The sequence below is a fragment of the Artemia sp. Qi Xiang Cuo genome, chromosome 14 (genome assembly GCF_049724085.1).
Source record: "Artemia sp. Qi Xiang Cuo chromosome 14, ASM4972408v1, whole genome shotgun sequence".
In the NCBI taxonomy this organism is placed as follows: Eukaryota; Metazoa; Arthropoda; class Branchiopoda; order Anostraca; family Artemiidae; genus Artemia; species Artemia sp. Qi Xiang Cuo.
The window spans coordinates 46,381,586-46,403,772 of NC_142807.1; the positions used below are offsets into that span (position 1 = coordinate 46,381,586).

The 22,187-nt window shown below is 36.1% G+C and overlaps 1 protein-coding gene across 1 annotated transcript in view; it reads left to right on the forward strand.

The window, feature by feature from the left end:
* LOC148944527 (uncharacterized) overlaps window positions 1-4,248 on the forward strand; it is a 62,378-nt gene extending 58,130 nt beyond the window's left edge. Inside the window, exon 4 of the mRNA XM_089100412.1 lies at window positions 3,357-4,248. Within this exon, the coding sequence (XP_088956538.1) occupies window positions 3,357-4,198 (842 nt within the window). The 3' untranslated portion in view covers window positions 4,199-4,248. The remainder of the gene's footprint in view (window positions 1-3,356) is intronic.
* The last annotated feature ends 17,939 nt before the right edge of the window (window positions 4,249-22,187 follow it).

The window sequence follows — 22,187 nt, forward strand, 5'->3', positions numbered from 1 at the left end:
GTTGAAGTGCAGTCAGATGCAGGCTGGGAATAAAAAAAAGTACGAGGAATTACTTCCTGTGGACTTGGTCTGGCACTGATATCTACATTACAAGATACCAGTTCACCCCCAGCGATCGAGAACGCGTATATCAGAAGGTTTTTCCGTCTGAAGTCCCCTAATGGGGCACTATTTTTAAAATCTTATTTGTATAACTCGGAGTCATAAGCAAATTTAAAAGGGATAGAATTCTATATTTCAAATAAACAAAAAAATTATTTTCTTATTTCAAGATACGAAAAAAAGAATGAAAGGAAATTAAAATATAAAAATAAATACTATAGGATATTCCACACCAAAAATTCTACCTATATCTTCGAACATAGATAGAATATTCCAAAATCCCTTCTTTTCTTCATTCTTTTTGTTTGTCATATTCCCTTTGGCTGCTCAATTTTACATGTGGAGAGGGGGGTGGTTGGGAGGTAACTCTCTGACCAAGGGGTGGGGGAATGAGATGGACACCAGCAGCTCACAGGGATTGGTTGTAAGAACCCTTTAACCTGGGAAAATAGTAAAATAATGAAAATAACAATTGAAAAATAGTGGCAAATGTACTTTTTTTACTTTAGACAAATTCTCTGACCCCTTCCCCCACTAATGTTGGGTCCTGTAAATAGAGGGGGGATAGACTCTCCTTAAGATTAGTCCAAGGAGTTTCCTATGGACAAAAAACTTTTAATACTAACCCTCCTTTGGTCCTTTCCCTCACTTAAGGACTGATTCAATTTTAAGAATAATTTATGGATCTCGAAACTTGGAAAGTAATGCACCGCAAAGTCGTTTTTCATTTTAATGTTGAGTATCGTATCTACATAGTGTATTTTTTTTATCTCAATTCCTTTTCCTTGTTGCTATTATTTGAATTTTTACCCATTTACACTTCAACTACTTAATTTTCAACACAGCGTATTCCTGCTAAAAAAAAAGAAGTGTCATTAGCTTATTCCTTTTATACAAAATATAATAAGTATTTTAAAAAAAAAATTTTCACCTAATGCTAATTGTGATTTGTTATGTCAGTTAATATTAGTTAAAAACCACATTACTTGTGCTGCCAGGTTTTTCTTTTTGTTCTGTTATCTTATTTCAGTAGTTAAGGTACGCAAACATTTCCAATATGTACTTAAAGTTACTAGTACCAAAAGTATTGTAGTGGTATAGAGTTCAATTAAATCAAGTAGATATAGCCTTGAAAGACTATGTGGCCAAGTGTTTAGAAATATAGCTTAGTGTGGAAATAACTTGGACTATAATTGGTCATTCACGACAAGCTGTGTCTAAACGGCTAAAATGTGCCAGTAGCGAAAAGCTATTGGAAAGCTATTCTGGCTTATAAGACCAATTAGTTAAAATTGTCGTGAATAACGACTGAAAAAGTTATTTGAAAATTACCCACGCTTCCATTGTCATAATCAGATTTTCTCGAGAAAGTAGCATTAACAATTGGTCTCAGTGACTGATTTGCAAGATTTTCAAAAATACCAATCACCTTTTGCAGTCATTGGTAACAAAATAAAGAAGAAAGTCTAAGTTAGAAGTTGTATGAAAGTCAAGAGTGTAATAATTTGAATTTGGTGCTACTTGCCAGAAGCAATTTCCACCCTTTCTACCCAATTCTTGTCTTCTCAAGAATAATAGTGAGGCAGCTCTCCGCTAGTCGTTTCTGCCTCTCAGAAAAACTGAAGATTTTCAAGTTTAACAATGGAAGCGTAGGTCGTTCATGACACGAAAAGTCGTCCTTGTGTAGTTATGATATACATCATGAAATGAAACCTCCGGTTTCATTTTCAGTCTAAAAAGAAATATCAATTTTCCCGGGTGGCAGGACAAATTTTTTTATTTTACTTTTTAGGGCACTTGGGGTAATCGTTTTCTATGTCTATTTTCAGTATTTTCATTTTACTCTTCCATACTTTTAATTAACAAATCTACAGATCCATACTTTCTACTAACAAATCTTGCTTATAAAACACACCCTGCCGATATCACGCCTGCCTCTCATTCGAACAACCCTTAGCCTTAGTTAGTCGTTTATGAAACATGTACTGATTTTTTGAAGATTTAGTCCTCTTAAACAGACGAAGTTAGATAAAGGATTTTAAAATATCAGTTTTTGGAACATTCTTGTTTTGAAGGGAGTGGGTCGTTTGAACCAGTTTTTAAGGGTGGGTCGGCCGTTTCGAGTTTTGAGTTAGACGTAAATAACAATGAAGACCCCACACTCATTCTATCATAAAAATAAACAATAGGTGAATCAGTAGGGAATTTCCGAGACAATGAAATTTGTTCAAACCTTAAATGAATATTTCGGCTCTACATAAATCGTAAATTATTATTTTGATGTGTTTCTTCGTCTTTCGCAATATTTTTTTCGCATTGTAATTTGATTGCTGTCACTTGGTTGGTTTGCAATTTTCTCGTGTCTCTCAATGCCCTAATCTTTTTATCCTCTTTCTCAGTATCTATTTCTTCCTTTTTTTCTAATTTAATTTGTCTTATATAGTGAAGCTACTGTCACTTAGTATTTTTCATTTTCTCTTGTTCTTCAGTATCGTCCTAATTTATCTTTTTTTAATTTTTCAATTTTTTTCCCTATATATAGTCTCTCTCAAATCCCATTTTCACCTATTGCGTTTAACAGGATTTATGGTTTCTGCATTTCTGCCTCCATTTGCTTTTGGAGAAAATTGATCGATTTTTTTTTTATTTTCGTTAGCAATAAAACATATTAAAAAAAAGATAATAAAACCGTAACATATAAGAACAGAAAATTGCAATTCTCGTATACATATATATGTTTTCTGATAAATTAAATTCTATTCCTAGTGTGAAAAAAAAAAAAAAAAACATAAATCAAACTCGGGAAATTTGGTTTTAAAAATAAAAGTAAATAGTGGTGAAGCTTAAAAAAATAACCTTTATTAAATAAGCTATTAAATCCCTCAGATCATCATTAATTGTGATGAACATAGTCCACTCAATGGTACTAAAAGTCGAAATCGTTTCAGAATCAAAATTATGAGTCAGAAGTTTGTAATGGGGAAAATTTTTAGCGTTTTCGCTTCACTGATTGAAAGCACTCATTTTTAAGCAGTACATGAATTCATTGTGTAAAGTTGTATACAAAATAATTATTATAATAAAGCGATTCCTAATATATTATATAAATAATCTACTACCCATTGTAAAGATATTTAGTTTTTAAAATTTTCAGTTGGCCGTTGTCTTTACTTCCTCGTCAGTTATATATTTAAAAATACTATTTTGTTTAATCTAATTTTTAGATGCTGAACATTTCTTTGTTCTATTTTCAGGAAATTTATCATCGTTTTCTGAGTCGTTCGAGGAGTGGACCATTCAGCAGCAATCTATATCTGTTGGTACAGCCCGCAGGCAACAACTACCTTCAGACCAACTAAAACAGCCAGCAAGGGGAAACATCCGTCCAGTTCGACAACCAGAGACCATGAACTCCCGACCTGATCCGCTAAGGGCACCACAAACTTCAAAGTCAACTTTGTCTAGAATTTTTCCAATACCTTCCCTACCAGATTTGCCTCTCGATCAGAAGATTCGTGCAACTTTCAAACCAGAACGAGGAACATTGACCCCTCTTCGACCACAAATTCGAGTGGTAACGTCATCAGATCCAAATTCTCCACAAACACAAGCCAGTGCTATGGCTTCCCGTTCAAATGCTAGTATCCAGACTCGCGACACCCCCAACCCTTTGAAAGCCGTCCTGCGGCCACCTATGTCTTTCTCCCAAAGGCTGCCACAAAAAGCACCACTTCCACGGCTCATCCAGACCAGGGCTCCATCTCCCCGTCCGTTAGATCCAAGCTCAGCTAAATTAGTCATACGACAATATACACCTTCAAAAGATAAGCTTCTCTCGCAGACTCCTTTGCGTGAAGTTTCCTCAAGTGGACTGACTTCAAGAGCTATTGTTAAACCTGGATCATCCTCTCAGCCTAACTGGACAGAAATACTAGCTGGAAATGAAGAAGAAATGAGTCTGGCTGAAGCAGTTACACTTCTTGAAAACACTCCAGACGCCAAACACATATTGCAGTATATCGCCAGCTCGCTTGAGGACGGCCAAAATACTGGACAAGTGCAAATTTCTTTTGGTGACTTTGAAACTACCAAATAATATCTTTTGTTTTAACCCTTTTAAAGAAACAATATATTCTACTTTTTGTTTTTGAACAAAAGTCTTGCTTTTACTCAAAAATAATCCAGACTTTAGATATATATTGTATTATTAAAAGCTCACTTGGAGAACGTTAACTCTTTCAGGACAAATGGTTCTGTCGGGCACCATGTATAATTTTGATTTTTATTCCTTTTTTATTCCTTTTTTTTTACCTGTGACACTCGAGGGAAGCCAGGAAGTTGCTATTAACTCGTTTTTTTATCAGACGTTTGTTTTGCAATTTTAATGTCGGTTTGATAGTCTCAAAAGTTCACACCCTCTTTATCAAATCACTCTTTTGTGAATGACGTTGACGTAGCCCCTAATATTCGACAAAGTTAAGAGGTATTTCAGTCTGGTTTCTGTACGAATACATTGTGAATAGTCTCGAGTGTCCCCTGATATGTTTTTGGTGTAAATTTCAGCTGTCTCTACTCTTTCAGAATCATGTTTCCATTGGGATGATCCAGTAGAAGTACAAAATCAAGAAGTTAACATATTAGCCACAACTTTTTTCTCAAGAATCGGTCAAGATTGTTTTGACCGACACCCAATCTATACTAACATACCCGACCTATACTCGACAAGGTGTCTTACCTGGTTACAATTCATCAAAATAAGCCTTGGACCGAACTGACTCTCATCGACGATCTTCTGCACGCCCATGGCCAATCTATTCGGAGTTATTTACAGTGGTCCACTGCAATATACGAGGTCTCCAGTTCTTATATATTTGATTAGTTCCTATATTTGGTGAATTCTGTCAAACCATCTATTATACGCGTTACTGTGATCAATCTAAAGCATGAGATACCAAGCAGTGAGGTTGCCATACAGGGTTACACGCTCCTCAGGTGAGACCGAGTACGTACTGATGCTGTGAAATATGGTGGAGGTGTTTCTGTTTAATAAAAGATCCATACACCATACTCATGTCTGAATCTTCCAAACTCAGCAGGCGAAGAAGCAATGTGGGTTAGGGCGACCCTCCCAAATAAGTCTGTGATCATTGGGACTATATATAACAACCCAGCCTGTCAGATCAATAGCTACTTTGAAACTTCTCTTGATTACATTCGGGGTGACTACGCCAAGTCTGCCGTCACCCTCCATGAAGATTTCAGCGTACGCCATAACTTGTATGATTTTTCTCTTCCGTATGGGCTTGAACAACTAATCAAGTTATTCGAATTTGAAGGGACTGAATAATAAAAAAGAATTTAAATCAAGTTATTCGAATTTGTCAATTCATTGTTTCTTTTGGTTCCCATAGTCTCCAAAGAAAAGATTGTAAGTTATTCAATTTGCCCGTTGTTCACATATAGCCTAGTATTTTTTAGTGGGAGATATTCAGACATTTTTTTAGGGTGGGATTTTTGCAGGGAGGGGATGGGGAGGAGGGATTTTCCAGAAGGAAAGTTATTGGGAAAATCTTTTTCAGGTTACTGAACTAGACCTAGACAAAGATAAATAAGAAGTACTGCTCATACGAATGCTCACACGAAGACAACCGATCTCCACATCACCTAACACCAACAACAAATCTCACTTTATCATCGACATAAAGAACCAACGCTAAATCAACCCATTAAAAATCCAATGTAAAACTGCTTTATTTAAAAATTTTACATTGAACTATTCTTCTCCGACAAAAATCTTTTTAGATTTATTTTAAATGGGTGTGGAAATTCCGAACCCCAACAGGAATAGAGTTCAAGTCATGCCCCACAGCAACGGCGAGACCCAAGTCTGAACGCACTTAGAGGGCGGAAGGAACTAGTATATCCTCCCGATTTCGAACTGCATATAGGTTGACTTCACTCACTCGTTGAAACATTCTAGAAAAACATGCTGGGAGATCTCCGTGGAAATAAAGGAACGCCATTGAATACGGCGAAAGTGTATACATATCCGGAGATTACGGATGGGGGAAAGTAGAGATGGAAAAGTAGACATTCAAGTAGGTAAGAAATAATACAGATAAGGAGAAATAAGAGAAAAGTACAGAAGACAGAAAATAGAAAAAGGAAAAATTTGTTTGAGTTTTCTTATGATGACAGTTGTCTTGAAACCTTGATTCTTATCATGTGAATATGCTACTTGAATGTTAGATTTTCATCCAGAAGCCCAAGGAATCGCACATATCGGTCAAGTAGGAAGTTCCATTACTGTAGGAGAGCTCTTACCTATACGGAAAAAAATAAGCAAGTATGACTTTTTTACATTCATAGCTAAACGATTACTGTCAAACCAATGATAAACTTTCTCAGTCATCGTTTGTAACTTTAATATAAGGGATTCTTCATCAGTAGCCGATGCACCTAACATACTGTCGTCAGCGAATGCGATTAATTCTTCATGCTTATTGGATGCAGCTATTGGTGTGGTTCGGGAATCATATTTATGACATAATCCACAGCAGAGATTTGGTGTCGTGATAGTAAAAAGCCGATACAGGTCATTGACGGAAATGAGGAATACTGAAGGCCCAAGAATTGAGGCACTCCATAAGTAACTTGAACTTGGTCGTCTGAAGGTTCAGCAGCGATAAAACAGCTAGTGAGGTATGAAGAAAACCATAACAGCTGCTCCTCTCGAACTCCGTGATGAGACAGCTTATCGATAAGGATCTCGTGGGTCAGACTGTCGAAAGCTTTCCTCATATCAAGGAAAATGACTGGTGATATGAGACCAGATTCCAATGACTGCCGTGTAAACTGAAGAAATCTTTTGCCTGCATGTTCCGTTGAATGTTTTGCACGAAATCCAAATTGATGTTTATGGAAAAACTGTTTAGCGTCGAGTTAACTCATTAGTCGGTTCAGCATTGGTTTTTCAAATATTTTAGAAAAGATGGATAGGAGGGAGATTGGCCTGTAATTCCCTTGATCCTCATGGTCATCTCCTTCAAAAAGAGATTTCACTCGTGCCAACTTGAGTCCCTGGGTGAAAACTCCTTCTTGGAATGACTTATTAATCAAATGACACAGTGGCTTTATAATCGATTAATTAAAAAAAAAACTTTCGGAAAAAGTTTTTTAAAAAAAATTAAAGGCCATTTTAAACTTAAGTTCAGCAGATACAAATACCTGTTAAAATTCAGACTCAAAGCGACCAGAGATTACTATTAAAGAATAAATGAAACCCAAAACGAACAGAAATTAAATAAAAATTCATAAAAAACCATACAACAAGTAATAATATAAATGAATGAATAAATCTTAAAGCGAGTAATGCTTAAATTGAATATGCAATTGAAGCTTAAAACACAAAAAAAAATTTTGCTATTAAAAGTATAAAAGAAGCCCGAAATGAACAGAAATTAAATAAACAATCAATGCAAAAAAACATACAATAGATACTAATGTAAGTAAATAAATAAATCTTAAAACAAGTGAAACTTAAATTGAATATGCAAATCAAGCTTGAAACGAACAAAAAATACTACAAACAAGAGTTTGGGTACTGCCTCCTTCTCTCACTGTAAAACTCTAAAACCTACTGCATCACTGGCGCTTTACTGTAAACCAATTGTATAACAAATATTTTCTACAACATAAACATTAAAATTACAGTAAAATTTTGAACTGATGAGCTTTCAGCAATTAATATTATTATGCATCAAATATTCATTTTAATCTGTTTGTTCTTTTTAAAATTGTTCAAGACGAACATAGTTTCACTACAAACAAGAGTTTGGATATTGGCCCCTTCCTTAAATGTAAATAAAAAACCCTTCACCTGAAGCCTACTGCGTTAAAGGCGCTTCACTGAAAACGAATTATATTACAAATATTTTCTTTTCCAGTTCCTACAGCATTGAAAATGAAAATAAAATTACAGTGAAATAAAATCTTGAACTGATGGGTCTGTCAACAATTAATATCATTATATATCAAATATTCAATTTGATTTTGTTTAAGCTTTCCAAGACTGTTCAAGACACATATAGTTTTCAGTAAAACGCCAATGACGCAGTAGGCTTTAGACTTTTAGTGAGAGAAGGAGGCGATAGCCAAACTTGTTTGTAGTGATTTTTGTTCGTTTCAAGCTTGATTTACCTATTCAAAATTAAGTTTCACTCGTTTTAAGATTTTTTTTTATTTGTTTACATTAGTATCTATTTTATGTTTGTTTGCATTGATTGTTTATTTAATTTCTGTTGGTTTTTGGGTTTCATTTATAATTCAATAGCAAAATATTTTTTAAGCTTAATTTGCATATTCAATTTAAGCATTACTCGCTTTAAGATTTATTTATTCATTTATATTATTACTTGTATATTTTTTGCTATGATTGTATATTTAATTTCTGTTCGTTTTGGGTTTCATTTATTCTTTAATAATAAATTCCGATCGTTTTGAGTTTGAATTCTAACAGGTTTTTGTATCTGCTAATCTTAAGTTTAAAATGCCCTTTAATTTTCTTTGAACAAATTCTTTTTCGTAAAGTTTTTTTTTAATTATTTTTGTTTATTTTTGATCGCAAAAGTTTCAAGTTTTAAAAAATTCCTTATTTCAAAATCAAACTTTTTTCAATCAAATGTTCATCAAAGTATCAAAATTAGTATCAAAGTAGCAATATCGAAAAAAAAATGGGTTTGTGTCAATCTCAGAGTTTTTATTATCTAATGTTTGAACTATTTTTATCAAAATGGCTATATCAAATTTTTATCGGATGGGTTTGGGGAAAAAGAGCGTGGGGAGGTTGTTAATTGCCCTTCAATCTCTTTTGACTCTTTAAAAATGTACTAGAACTTTCCATTTTCAATCAAATGAACCCTCTCTGATGTTTATAGGAGCATCCCCTCTATAAGAACTATGTATGCCCCCAGGGCATAACTTACAAAACCTATCCCCGGGCCCTGGGGGGTTGTGTCGATCCCAGAGTTTTAATATCTGATGTGTGAACTATTTTTAACAAAATGGTCACCTCAAAATCTTTTTTTGGATGGGTTTGCGGAAGAAAAAGGCGTGGAGGGGGAAGGGCTAGTTGCCATCAGATCTCTTTTGACTCTCAGAAAGTGAACTAGAACTTTTAATTTCCAATCAAACGAACCGTCTCTGAAGTTTATACGAGCATCCCTTTCATAAGAACCATATACGGTCCCAGGATAAAACTTAGCTAGTCTGTCCCCGGGCCCTTGGTTGATGTGTCGACACCGGAGTTTTTATTATCTGACCTTTGAACTATTTTTTAACAAATGGCTATCACAAAATTTGTATCGGATGGGCTTGGGGAAAAAGGGCATGGGTGTGGGACTAGTTGCCCTCCGATCTTTTTGGATTCTTAAAAATTGAACTTGAACTTTCAATTTCCATTCAAATGAACCCTCTCTGAAGTTTATTTGAGCATCCCTTCCATAAGAACCATATATACCCCCAGGGTGTAACTTGCAACACTTGCCCCTTGGCCCTGGGGGGAGGGGGGTTGTGTCGACACCGGATTTTTTGTTGTCTGACCTTTGAACTATTTTTAACAAAATTACTATCTCGAAATGTTCATCGGAGGCATTTGGGGAAAACCATTTTGAAAAAATCGCTCTCTCAAAGTTCATATCGGATGGGTTTGACGAAGATAGGGCGTGGAGGGGGGAGGGGCTAGTCCGATCTCTTTTGACTCTTAAAAAGTCAACGATAACTTTCAATTTTCAATAAAATGAGCCCTCTCTGAAGTTTAGACGAGTATACCTTCAATATGAACCATATATGCCCCCAGAGCATTACTTACAACGCCTGCCCCCGGGCCCTGGGAGGCTGCATTGACTCAGGAGTTTTTCTTATCTGACCTTTGAACTATTTTAACGAAATGGCTCTCAACATTTTATCGGATTGGTTTGGGGAAAAAGTATGTGTGGTGGGGGGCTAATTACTTACTTACTTGTTGCACGTTCAAGCCGCATCCAGGATCACTGTGACGCCCAGCAGACGACGACATGTTTCTTTCCAGAGATTTCACTCGAGCGTGGCAGGCTGCATAATTTCAAGCCAGTTACGATCCCAGCGTTGCCAGTATTTTCGGAAACCCACAATAGGCTCTAGGTCAGCCTTGACTGTCGCAAGCCATGTTTCCTTTTGTCCTCCTGCTTTCTTCTTCCATGCTGGTAGTGGAAGGCATTTGAGGCATTTTTTGGCAATAGTGTCTTCTGATCTCCGCATGGTGTGGCCAAACACCTCAGATGCCTCATTTTTACAACATCAGAGAGAAGTTTGCGATCCCCACCTCTTCTCCTGACCTCTTCGTTCGAGACTCTGTCTGAGAGGCGAATGCCTAGTATATATCGCAGGCATTTGTGATGGAGTACGTCCAAGTTTAACGCTTCCGCTGCTTTCAGTGACCAAGTTTCACACCCATAGAGAAGGAAAGAGAGTACCATAACTTCGTAGACTCGGAGCTTTGTTCGTGGAGAGATTTCGCTACGCTTCCAAAGCTAGTTCTTTAGCTGCAGAAAGAAATTCCATGCTGAGGATATGCGATTCCGGATCTCCTCTGATGATTCCCCAGTTGCATTTATCATTGAGCCAAGGTATTTAAACGACTGAACGGCCTCAATTTGACTACAACTTAGGATCACGGGGGTGTCATCACTTCCATGTGTTCACATTGTTTTGGTCTTCAGTAGACCTATTTGGAGGCCAGTCAAAATTGCTGTGCCTGCTACTTCATTAATCAAGGACTGGGCATCTGTAACAGACTCAGTGAGTATATCCACATCATCAGCGTAATCAAGATCCGTGACAGATAAGAACGGGCTTAATTCGACACCTTTATACTTGTCGAGGGCCACGAGAATCTAATCAATAACGACGTTGAATAATATTGGTGACAGAATGCACCCTTGACGCACACACTCCTCAATCAGGACCAGATCCGAACGCTCACTATCAACTCTAACTTGGGCCTTGGTTTTATCGTAGTATGACTTCAGTATTCTGATAATCTTCTCAGGGACTCCGTCCTCCCTCATTGCGATCCATATATTGCCCCGATGGATCGAGTCAAAAGCCGTGATGAAATCGATAAAGATTTGGATTGTCTCCTGCTTGTGTTTGAAGCGATGTTCTAGAACCTGTCTTAAGGTAAAGATCTGATCACAGCAGCCCATGCCTGGTCTAAATCCTGCTTGGTTGGGTCACGTTAGGGAATTTCTAACGTCTCGGAACCTATTTAGAAGTATAATTGCCAATGTCTTTGTAGCAATCAGGACGATGGATATGCCTCAGTAATTCTTACATTCAATTCGGCCTCCTTTTTTGAAGATGGGGACAATTATCGATGTCTTCCACTCATCGGGAATGTATTCATTATCCCATACATCTGTAACAAGTTTATGGAGCTCATCTGCGGACGACTCAGGTAGAGCTTTCAGCAGCTCAGCCGGGATTCCATCTATTCCAGGGCTTCTGTGGTTTTTTAGCAATTTAATTACCTAGCCTACTTCCTCTCTAGTAGGTGGGTCCGTAGAGACATTTTCATTAGAATGGTTTTCTGAGGGGTTGGGTGAGGCTATGGGGTGTTGGTTTTCGCTGCTAGTAATTCCTGGTCTCAGCAATTCTTGGAAGTGTGCCCGCCACCTTTCGATACGTTCTTCCCTACTTGTGAGCAGTTGCCCGTCTTTCGCTTTAAGCAGGGAGATGGTAGATGGATTTTTCTTCCCGGTACATTTTCCAAGAATCTGGTAAAGTTTCGTTGTACCATTTCGTGAAGCGGCTTTTTTCATCTCATCGGCCAAGTTTGACCAGTAGGTCTTTCTGTCGGCTCTTGCAGACCTATGGCATTCCTGACGCAGCTATTTATATGCAGCGGACTTTTTACTGGTTGTCTCCTTGTTCTCTGTAGAGAATTTTAGCGTTTTCTCAGAGATCCATTTTTTGGCTTTTCGTTTTACAACTCCGAGGATTTTTCTTTCGGTTTCCTTCACGTGACCTTTGAACTTCCTCAATTTTCTCTCTATCTTGGAAGCGGGGCATCCTGATGAGTTGGAATCCTGATCAATACTCTCGGCGTCGTCTTGTAGGGTGGCAAAGCGGTCAGAGAGCTCAAGGACATTGGATTATCGGTATTTATCTATTTTCAATTTAGATACATCTATTTTCTGACTTGGCATGGGCGCCTTCTTTGTACTGAGTCTTTACCTTAGCCTGGTCCTTAGCAAGAAGTGGTCGGATCTTTTTTTTATCCTGTGTCAGCACCTCTGTGCAATTTTGAGTCTAACATCAAGGTCTTCCACCTTCGAGATATAAGCAGGTAATTGATTTGAGCACCTTTCGCCGAGGCCATGATTGCCAATCGCCTGTTCGGAGTCATTCCGCCTGCCACAAACCCTTGCATAAAAATCGCCTCCTATCATGAGCATATCTTTTAGGGGGGGTCCTGTCAATGACTATCTGAATTTCGCTGTAAAACTGATCTTTTAGATGTTCAGGTGCATCTCTGGTTGGGGCGTTTACGCTAAGGACGGTCAAGTTGTTATTTTGGCCTTTAAATCTTACCCATACAATCCTGCTAGATACTGCCTCATATTTAGGGACATAGTGGCCGCTTGTCGGGACAATATGAGACCTACACTTTCTAACCCGGAGCCATCAATTGGTCCTGAGTTGTAAAATACGACCTTCTTCCCAGACAGTGCCTCTAGGTTAGAGATGTCACGTCCGTATATGATCTTTGAACTATTTTAAAAAAAATTGCCATCTCAAAGTTCTTATCGGATGGGTTTGAAGAAAAGGACGTGGAGGGGGGGGGGCTAGTTAACCTTCGATCTCTTTTGACTCTCAAAAATGAGCTAGAACATTTGATTTCAAATCAAATGAGCCCTCTTTGAACTTTATATGAGCGTCCCTTCCATAAGCACCATATATGCCCCCAAGGAACAACTTACAACATCTGTTCCTGGGCCTTCGGGGCTGTATCGGCACGAGAGTTTTTGTTATATGATCTTTGAACTATTTTTAACAAAATGGCTGTCTCAAATTTTTTATCAGATGCCTTTGGGAAAAAAGGGCGTGGGGGGGGGCTGGTTACCATCCGATCTCTTTGGACTCTTAAAAATGAACTAGAACTTTCAATTTCCAATGAAATGAGCCTTCTCGGAAGTTTATACGAGGATTCCTTCCATAAGAACCATATAAACCCCCAGGGTATAACTTATAACGCCTGCCCCCGGGTCCTTGGGGGTTGTGTTGACACTGGGGTTTTTGTTACATGATCTTTGAATTATTTTTTTTTACAAAATAGCTATCTCAAAATTTTTATCGGATGCATTTGGGAATAAAGGGCGTGAGGGGGGGGGGTGGGTGGTTACCCTCCAATCTCTTTGGACTCTTAATAAGTGAACTAGAGCTTTCAATTTCCAATGAAATGAGCCCTCTCTAAAGTTTATAAGAGCATTCCTTCCATAAGAACTATATATGCCCCCAGGGCATAACTTAAAACGGCTGCCCCCAGGCCCTGGGGAGATGTGTGAGTTTTTTATATGATCTTTGACCTATTTTGTCTCAAAATTTGTATTGGATGCATTTGGGAAAGAAGGGCGAGGGGGGTAGTTGCCCTCCGATCACTTTTGACTCTTAAAAGGGCACTAGCATTCTGGATTTCCAATCGGATGAGCCCCTTCTGAAGTTTATGTGACGACCCCTTCCATATGAAGTACCTCTGGGGAAAAAAAAAATAATAAAACATTGGAGCCGTATGGCCTTTACTATAGGTAACGCTACAGCGTTGCCTCTGATGGAAGAATGAACTTAATGACTAGCAGGAATTTGGTCGAAACCGGCAGAAGAATTCTTGAGGAATAGAATTATTTTCTATGATTCCTACTCTATGACTGGCTCGAGAACCATTGATACCTCCTAGTAAAATGTGCCACTTTAGCTTTTCGTGTCAATGATTTTCCCATATTTTGGTATAGTTTAAATGTATATAGCTTTTTCTTGCTTGGTTTTCTTATACGCTTTCCAGAGATTTTGCTTTCTTTTTATTGACGTTAAATTCCCGCTTGTTGTCCTCTGGGCTATGGGTGTTGATCTTTTAGACCGACTAATTGGAGGTTTTACTTCAGCTTTTGACAAAGCTTTGCTTCATCAAATATCCTATCGTAATTTCCTAAATTAACTTCTTCAGATAGTACAAAATCTTACGAAGTAGTATTCAGAGTTTCCTTGAGTGGGTCAAGCTTTGCTGGTGTATATCGAAATATTGGTTTATCGGAAATCATTTGTCGTTTATAAATCCGAGGAAGTGGAAGCAGGACTCCAATTGGAAAGTGATCCAATAAGTTGTAGATCAACACTTCATTTTGTACGTAATGAATTGTTGAAAAAACGTTATCTATTAAAGTTGCTGATTGATTTGAAAAGTAGTGGAGCTTCTTTACATATTAAGACATATTTAATGTCCATGGTAAAAGCCTGTCAAATAACGTACGTTATAGACAAGTTTCTGGGTCAACAGCCAAGCCAGACAGGTTTCTGTCTCAATAGATACTGACGGTACATAATTTATTCATCATTATTACTTGTAGGATATTACAGATATCAAAAAGGTAACTCATTTGCATAAAGGTATCTAAATTTGCAAAAAGGTATCCCATTTGCATAATTCTGGTCTGAATGATCTTAATTGATGATTTGAATAATAGGATGAAACAGAGGAAACTAATTTTTTTTTTAATTGAATCGTATGAAAGTGGTAAAGGGATTAAAATTGCTTATCAATTAAGGTAAGTCTGAGGGGTTGGTAAGTCTTACGCAACGTGACATAGAATATGACTAAGAATATGACTAGAATGACGTCATTAGTATCAATCTGTGGAATGGCTGTGTTCTGTATAATACACAAGTACCAATTGGGGAGTGTGGGCGATATAAAATATTCTTTAGCATTGGAGTATTCTAAAAAGTTGAAACTAATAAAGTAGTAGGTGCCAAGAAAAGAGGCGATCTTGTGATTTGACCTACTTTACTTCTTGGCTGTGTTCTGTATGATACACAAGTTTCAATTGAGGAGTGTTGGGGATTTAAAACATTCCTTAGCATTGGAGTACGCTAAAAAGTTGAAACTAATAAAGTCAAAGTTGCCAAAGAAAAGATCTCGTGACTTGACCTAGCTTTCACTTCTTGGCTGTGGCCACTATAATAATACACAAGTACATGATGAGGGAAGTGGGCAATGTATAATATTCTTTAGGAATGGAGTATGCTAAAAAGTTGAAATTAATAAAGATTTAGATGTCAAGAAAAGAATTTTATCATAGAAATTCAGAACAATCCTTATCAATCCTTAGAAATCAACTAGTGAGATGTTTATGGATACCCTAACAACCAAGGACCTCAATCTCCAAGGGGCCCCCTCTCCCCAACCTCCATGGGTCCCCCTCTCCCCAAACTCCATGGGACCCCCTCCTTCCATATTTTTGGCCCCTCCCCCCAGTTTTTAGACTTTTTTTATGTTATTTTTTTTTTACTTTTTTTTTAATATTATATTTTTTTAACGTCGAAATTTTTTCAACTTTTTTTACATGTCTTAAAATGACATGAAATATACTTAAAACAAAAAAAATTACTTTAATATTTTCGAAATACAAAATGGGAATGATATAGATATGTTAGCCGTGACTTTTACTATTAGTAAAAGAATGTTTGTAGTGGCACTTTTTTTCTGACTTGAAATTTTTTGACTTCGTAAACTATTCAACTTTTTTTTATTATTTTTTTTGTTTATGCGGTTGTATTAGTGGTACTCTATGACTGCTCATCAACAGTACAAAATTTCAGAACAGAACTGGAATTTTTTTCCTCTTCATTCAGAAAATTCAGAATTCCAGTGGGACTATTTTTCTCTTCCAGTGAAAAATCCAGAATTGAACTGTAACTTCATTTTTTACTCTCTTCGTTGGAAAAATTGAGAAGAGCACTTGAATCTGTTCACTTCATTGAGAAAATTCAGAATTAAAGTGGAACTTTATCTTTCCAGGGGAATAAATTCAGAAGAGAACTTGTACTTTTCTTCACTTCTTTGAGAAAACTCAGAATTAAAGTTCAACTGAAGTGGAATCTTTTTTTCTTCGTTGGAACAATTCAGAGTTAAATTAACTTTTTTTCTCTTCTTTAAGAAAATTCAGAAGAGAACTTCAACATTACTTCACTTCTTTGAGAAATCTCAGAATTAAAGTGAAACTTTTTATCTTCATGGAGAGTATTCCGAATCGGAAAAATTAAGAACAGAACTTTAAATTTTTTTCACGTTTTTGAGAAAATTCAGAACTGAAGTGTAACCTTTTTTATTTTCTTTGGACAAAACTAGAATTGAACTGTAGCGTTTTCTTTTATTTGACAAAATTTAGAAGAGAACTTGAACTTTTCTTCGCTTCGTTGAGAAACTCAGAATTAAAGTGGAACCTTTTCTCTTCTTTGGGAAAAATTCAGAAGAGAACTTGGACTTTTTTTCACTTCTTTGAGAAAAAACAGAATTGAAATGGAACTTTTTCTCATCTTGGGGAAAAAGTCAGAATTGAAGTATAGCTTTTTCTATCTTCTACGGAAAAAGTTAGTATTGAACTGTAACTTGTTTCTTTTCTTTTAGAAAATTCAGAAGAGAACTTGAACTTTTCTTCACTTATTCAAGAAAACTTAGAATTAAAAGTGGAACTATTTCTCTCCTGGGGAAAAATTCAGAAGAGAACTTGAACTTTTTTTCACTTCTCTGAGATAACTCAGAATTAAAGTTGAACTGAAGTGAAACTTTTTCTCTTCTTTGGAAAAGTTTAGAATTGAACTAACTTTTTTTTCACCTCTTCTTTAAGAAAATTTAGAAGAGAACTTGAAAATTTCTTCACTTCTTTGATAAAACTCAGAATTAAAGTGGAACTTTTTATCTTCATGGAGAATATTCAGAATCCAAGTGTAACTTTTTTTTATCTTCTGCGGAAAAATTTAGAACAGAACTTTACATTTTTTTACGTCTTTGAGAAATAGAACTGAAGTGGAACCACTTCAATTTTCTTTAGAAAAAATTAGAATTGAACTGTAACTTTTTTCTTTTCTTTGAGAAAATTCAGAAGAAAACTTGAACTTTTCTTGCCTTCGTTGAGAAAACTCAAAATTAAAATGAAAAATTTATCTTCATGGAGAATATTCACAATCGAAGCATAACTTTTTTCTATCTTCTATGGAAAAATTTAGAGCAAACTTTAAATTTTTTTTACATCTTTGAGAAAATTCAGAAATGAAGTGGAACCTTTTTTATTTCCTTTGAAAAAATTAGAATTGAACTTTAACTTTTTTCTTTTCTTTGTGATTCGAGAATGAGATATCTGGGAATTACGAACTTACAAAATGGTTTTTTAAATCATAAATTGGAATTGTGAAGAAGCTTGGTTACGCCTCATGCGATTTTTAGAATTGGAACGTCAGTAAAATGATCATATTATATCTTATTTGATCTTCGTTTCAAGTAATACTTAAGCATATTTCTTACAATTTAAGATCGTATATTACTCACTATTGGTATTATAGCTGGTGAGACCAAAATGCTACCTGATAAATCAATTTAATATTTGTGTATACTGAAATTTACTGTTGTCACAACTGGTGTAAGACTATAAAAACTCTAAAGATTAGTTATTGTTGTCAAGCTACATATTCACTTTTGACTCCCAAATTAATATTCCTGTTTTTTATACTTGACTTTTGTGTTTTCAGTAAAGCGCTACTTTTCTATAATCCTAGAAACATAGGGAAACAGTTAGTTGATCTATTTGTACTAGTTTTATTGATATATATTAGATAAGCTGTGAAGTAATAATTTTTGTCCGTTTTAGTTTCAACTTCGCTCTTTGCTTCCATCGGAAATAAGCATGGGCACTGTTCTGTTTTTCTGAAGAAACAGAAAAAAATAAACAGGGCTTGAATAAAACAGAACAGGAACAGAACAGGTGAACAAAAAAACAGAAGACCTGTTTCTGTTTCTGATCTATTTTTTGAAAAAAAAAAAGAAAACAGCTGTTTTTGATAAAAAAAACAGCGGTTTAAACAGCTGTTTTTCGAACACCTAAACGTTAAAGAAAAAAATACAAATGATAATTTTTGGCTTATTATCGTAAAGTTAATTATAAGTTAATTGCTACCTCGCAGCTTAAAGCAGCCTTTTAAGATTAATTATTTCCAAGCCAATTTGTGTGAAAATTTTTCAAAAGAACAATTAATGGTTTAAGGGTACTTCGCATATTTTTACGGTGCTTCGCGTTAGAAAATACTGTTCCTTGCCCTCCACCAAATTTATTCTTAAGTAAATAAGTAATGTGAAATTTCTCAAATTTTGAATTTCAAAGAAACTTAGACTCTATGCTAAATAATACTTTCTTTAAGTATTCTCTTCTCTTTAATAGTTTTTCAAAGGATGCAAATATAAGGACAATTGTACTTTTGACAATTTAATTTGAAAATTTATGTTGCTTTTTGGCGGAAAGTACTTTCTCCAACGCATGCACTTGCTCTATCATAGAAATTGTTACTACTTTAAATATTTGTTTAAAGAATACGAATGGACATGCTTTTGACTATGTAGGTTCGTTTTCATAGTCCATTCCCAAAGGAAAAAGGGTAGTGACATCCTCGACTATAACTAATTATAATTACGCAATCCAAGAATACTAATTTTATTTCTTAGCGAGCCCCCCCCCCCCCATAAAGAAAACCTGGATCTGCCAATAATTCAAAGGTGTAATATAAGAAAATTGCAGTTTTGCCCTCCTTTCCTCATCGGAATCTACCATAGCCTCAAGGACTTCAGCAGTACAAAGGCGAGTTGGAGGGGGATCTCTTGCAGTCTCTGCACCATTACATAATGCATCCTATAGTAATGGTGTCAAAGATTGTGGGACCAGAGAACGACCCCCAAGTGAAAACCTCCCAAATGTTGAAGGATCCAGATAAGCTGTGTAACATGTCATCAGATAGCCTATGCTGCAATCTTGTTTTCTGACAGAGTCCCAGCTCCCCACTGTTCTTCTCCATTACTTTCGCCACCCTCTTCTGTAGACGCTGCATCAGTTTAATCAGATTCGCATCAGTTTAGGAACAGAAAGGCTGTCAGAATCATTTTCACCAGCCTTCTGTTTAACTTTTTTTCTGGCAGCAACATTTATGTGACGATGGATAGTTCCCTAGGATGGTATTTTAAATAAGCTGTTTCATATCTGGCCTAACAAACACAGAAAGTGCCAAGTTGTCTTTAAACAGGGTTTTGTAGCAGAGCTTCCACAGAGAAGTTTGTTTTGATTGATTAGAAATAAGGAATGGTCGTTTGTCTGATCTTCTTATTCCAGATTTCACTAATTAATTATCCTCTGTTTCACTTGCTTTGCTATCGGGAGCTTTCTTTAGGGCAGCAGCCTGACTTGATATATAATTTTTTTTTAGCTGGTTTGAGTTTGTTATTTACTGCACCAGACGCATATACTTCATTTTTGTGCACATCTATTATATCCTTCCTTTTAAGATGGTATAAAAATGTCGTAGTAGAGACTCCCTTAGCCTTTAGAGACACTTTGCAGAAGTTGCACCTGATACTTTCTGTGATTCCTTTTTTCACATGGGATACCCAGAGAGATATCATAGAAATTTTATTTGGAACGTCCAAGTCGTCATCAGAAGATAAAATCATGCTTTTCTTAGCACGAAGGTTGATTTTAGGATCTTTTACAAATTTAGAAGCACCTTCCAGTAGCCTATTATTTTAAAAATAGCACCTTCACCCAAATATCTGACCTCTTTTACCTCACTGGCATAACTAGGGGGAAAGGGACCAATTGCCTCCTGAGCAGTATTGTTGGCACAATAAGCCAAGAAAATCTGTCTGCTTATAAACGCAAAATGAAATATCACAACTACGGTTTCATAACAACTTAGACCATTCGAAGCACAATATTAATTTTTACGGGAATTTGCTTGTCTATAATTGGTATTTATGAGACAGATACGTGAAATAATTCACCGCTTAGTGTTATTTTTTTTTAATTTCTTATGCTATATGGTAAAAAATACTGTGTTCACCGGAAGACTGGTATCATACTGAATGAGAAAAGTATATCAGCATTTTATAAGAATTTGGCCCTTCCAGAAAATCAGCTAGTTTTAACTCTAGGCTTTTCCTTGAAAGGATTTCTATTGATTTTATTCAGGGATGATTTTAGTAACACGAGAAAAAGTATATTTGCCTATCTTGTTATGTTGATGCAATAAAGATTTGCTAGCAAAAACATATATTTCTACTGGACAAGACTTCAATACATATAGATTGCTCTCTGACTAAGCATTTAAGTGAATTTGCAAATTAATAATCTGTATTTATCAAACAGTTCTTGGTCACCAAATGTAAATAAGGAGCTACGTGGCTCAAAATTAACTAAAGCTCTAAAAAAAGGAATTTTGACACCAAGAGATCCATAAAACTAATAATATTTTTATGCTGTTTTTAAATAAACAATTTTCATAAAGTTTAGTCTTACCCATTAAAAGTTACGCGCCTGAGAAAATTTGCCTTATTTTCGAAAAAAAGAGGAAACATCTCCTGAAAGTCATAGATCTTTAATGAAAATCACACCATCGGATTCAGCGTATCAGAGAACCCTACTTTAGAAGTTTCAAGCTCCTATCTGCAAAAATGAGGAATTTTGCATTTTTTGTCAGAAGATAGATCACGGATTTTTATCACGGATAGATCACGGATAGATCACGGTTTATTTATTTTATTTTTTTTTTATTTCCCCAGGGGTGATCACATCTATCCATTAGTCCTAGAATATCTTAAGAGGGCTCATTCGAACGAAAATTAAAAGTTCTAGTGCAATTTTTAAGTGACCAAAAAAATTTGAGGGCAACTTGGCCCCCTCCCACACTCATTTTTTCCCAAACTCACCCAATCAAAATTTTGAGATAGCCATTTTGTTCAGTATAGTCGAAAATCTAATAAATATGTCCTTTAGGATGACTTAATCCCCCACAGTTCTCAGGGGAAGGGCTGCAAGTTATGGACTTTGCCTATTGTTTACATATAGTATGGGTTATTGGGAAGTATACAGACGTTTTCACGAAGGATTTTTTTCTAGTGGGGGGGGGGGCTGGAGGAGGGGGTTACTCGGGAAAATATTTCCGTGGAGGATGTTTCCTTGGGGTAAGGGACATTTCTATGAAGGGGGCGCCGGATTTCCCAACATTATTTAAAAAACGATCAGAAATTAAATTAAAAAAACAACAAGTTTCTCCAAATGGAAGTAAGGAGCAACATTAGAACTTAAAACGAACAGAAATTATTACGTGTATGAGGGGGTTCGCCCCCAAGTCAATACCTCGCTCTTTACGCTATAGTTTTTTTTAGCGCTTTCAAAAGAGCTATCTATTCTAATTAAACGGCCTTTGTGATTCAGGGGTTTGTGATTTAAACAAAATTTTAACTTTAGCGTAAAGAGCGTGGTATTGACTAAGGGGAGAACCACCTCATATACGTAATAACATATATGTAATAAAAAAAAACATAAAAAACAAGCGATACGGCTCAGTAGTAATCGAAACTTTTAAAAACGGAATTTTGATGTCAATAAATGTATCAAAAGAATGGGCTTATAATGCCGATTCTAAATATATAAATTTTATTAAGTTTAGTATTACTCATCAAAGGCTACGAGCCTGAGAAAATTTACCTGATACTTGAAAGAGGGGGGAAACATCCCCTACAAGGGAAAGAATTTTAATGACAATCACACCGTCAGATTCAGCGTATCAGAAAACCCTATTACATAGGTTTCAAGCTCATATCTGCAAAAATATGCAACTTTGTATTTTTTGCCAGATAAAAGATCACGGATGCGTGTTTTTTTTTCCAGGGGTGATTGTACCGACCCAGTGGTCCTAGAAAATCAAGAGAGAGCTCATTCGAACGGAAATTAAAA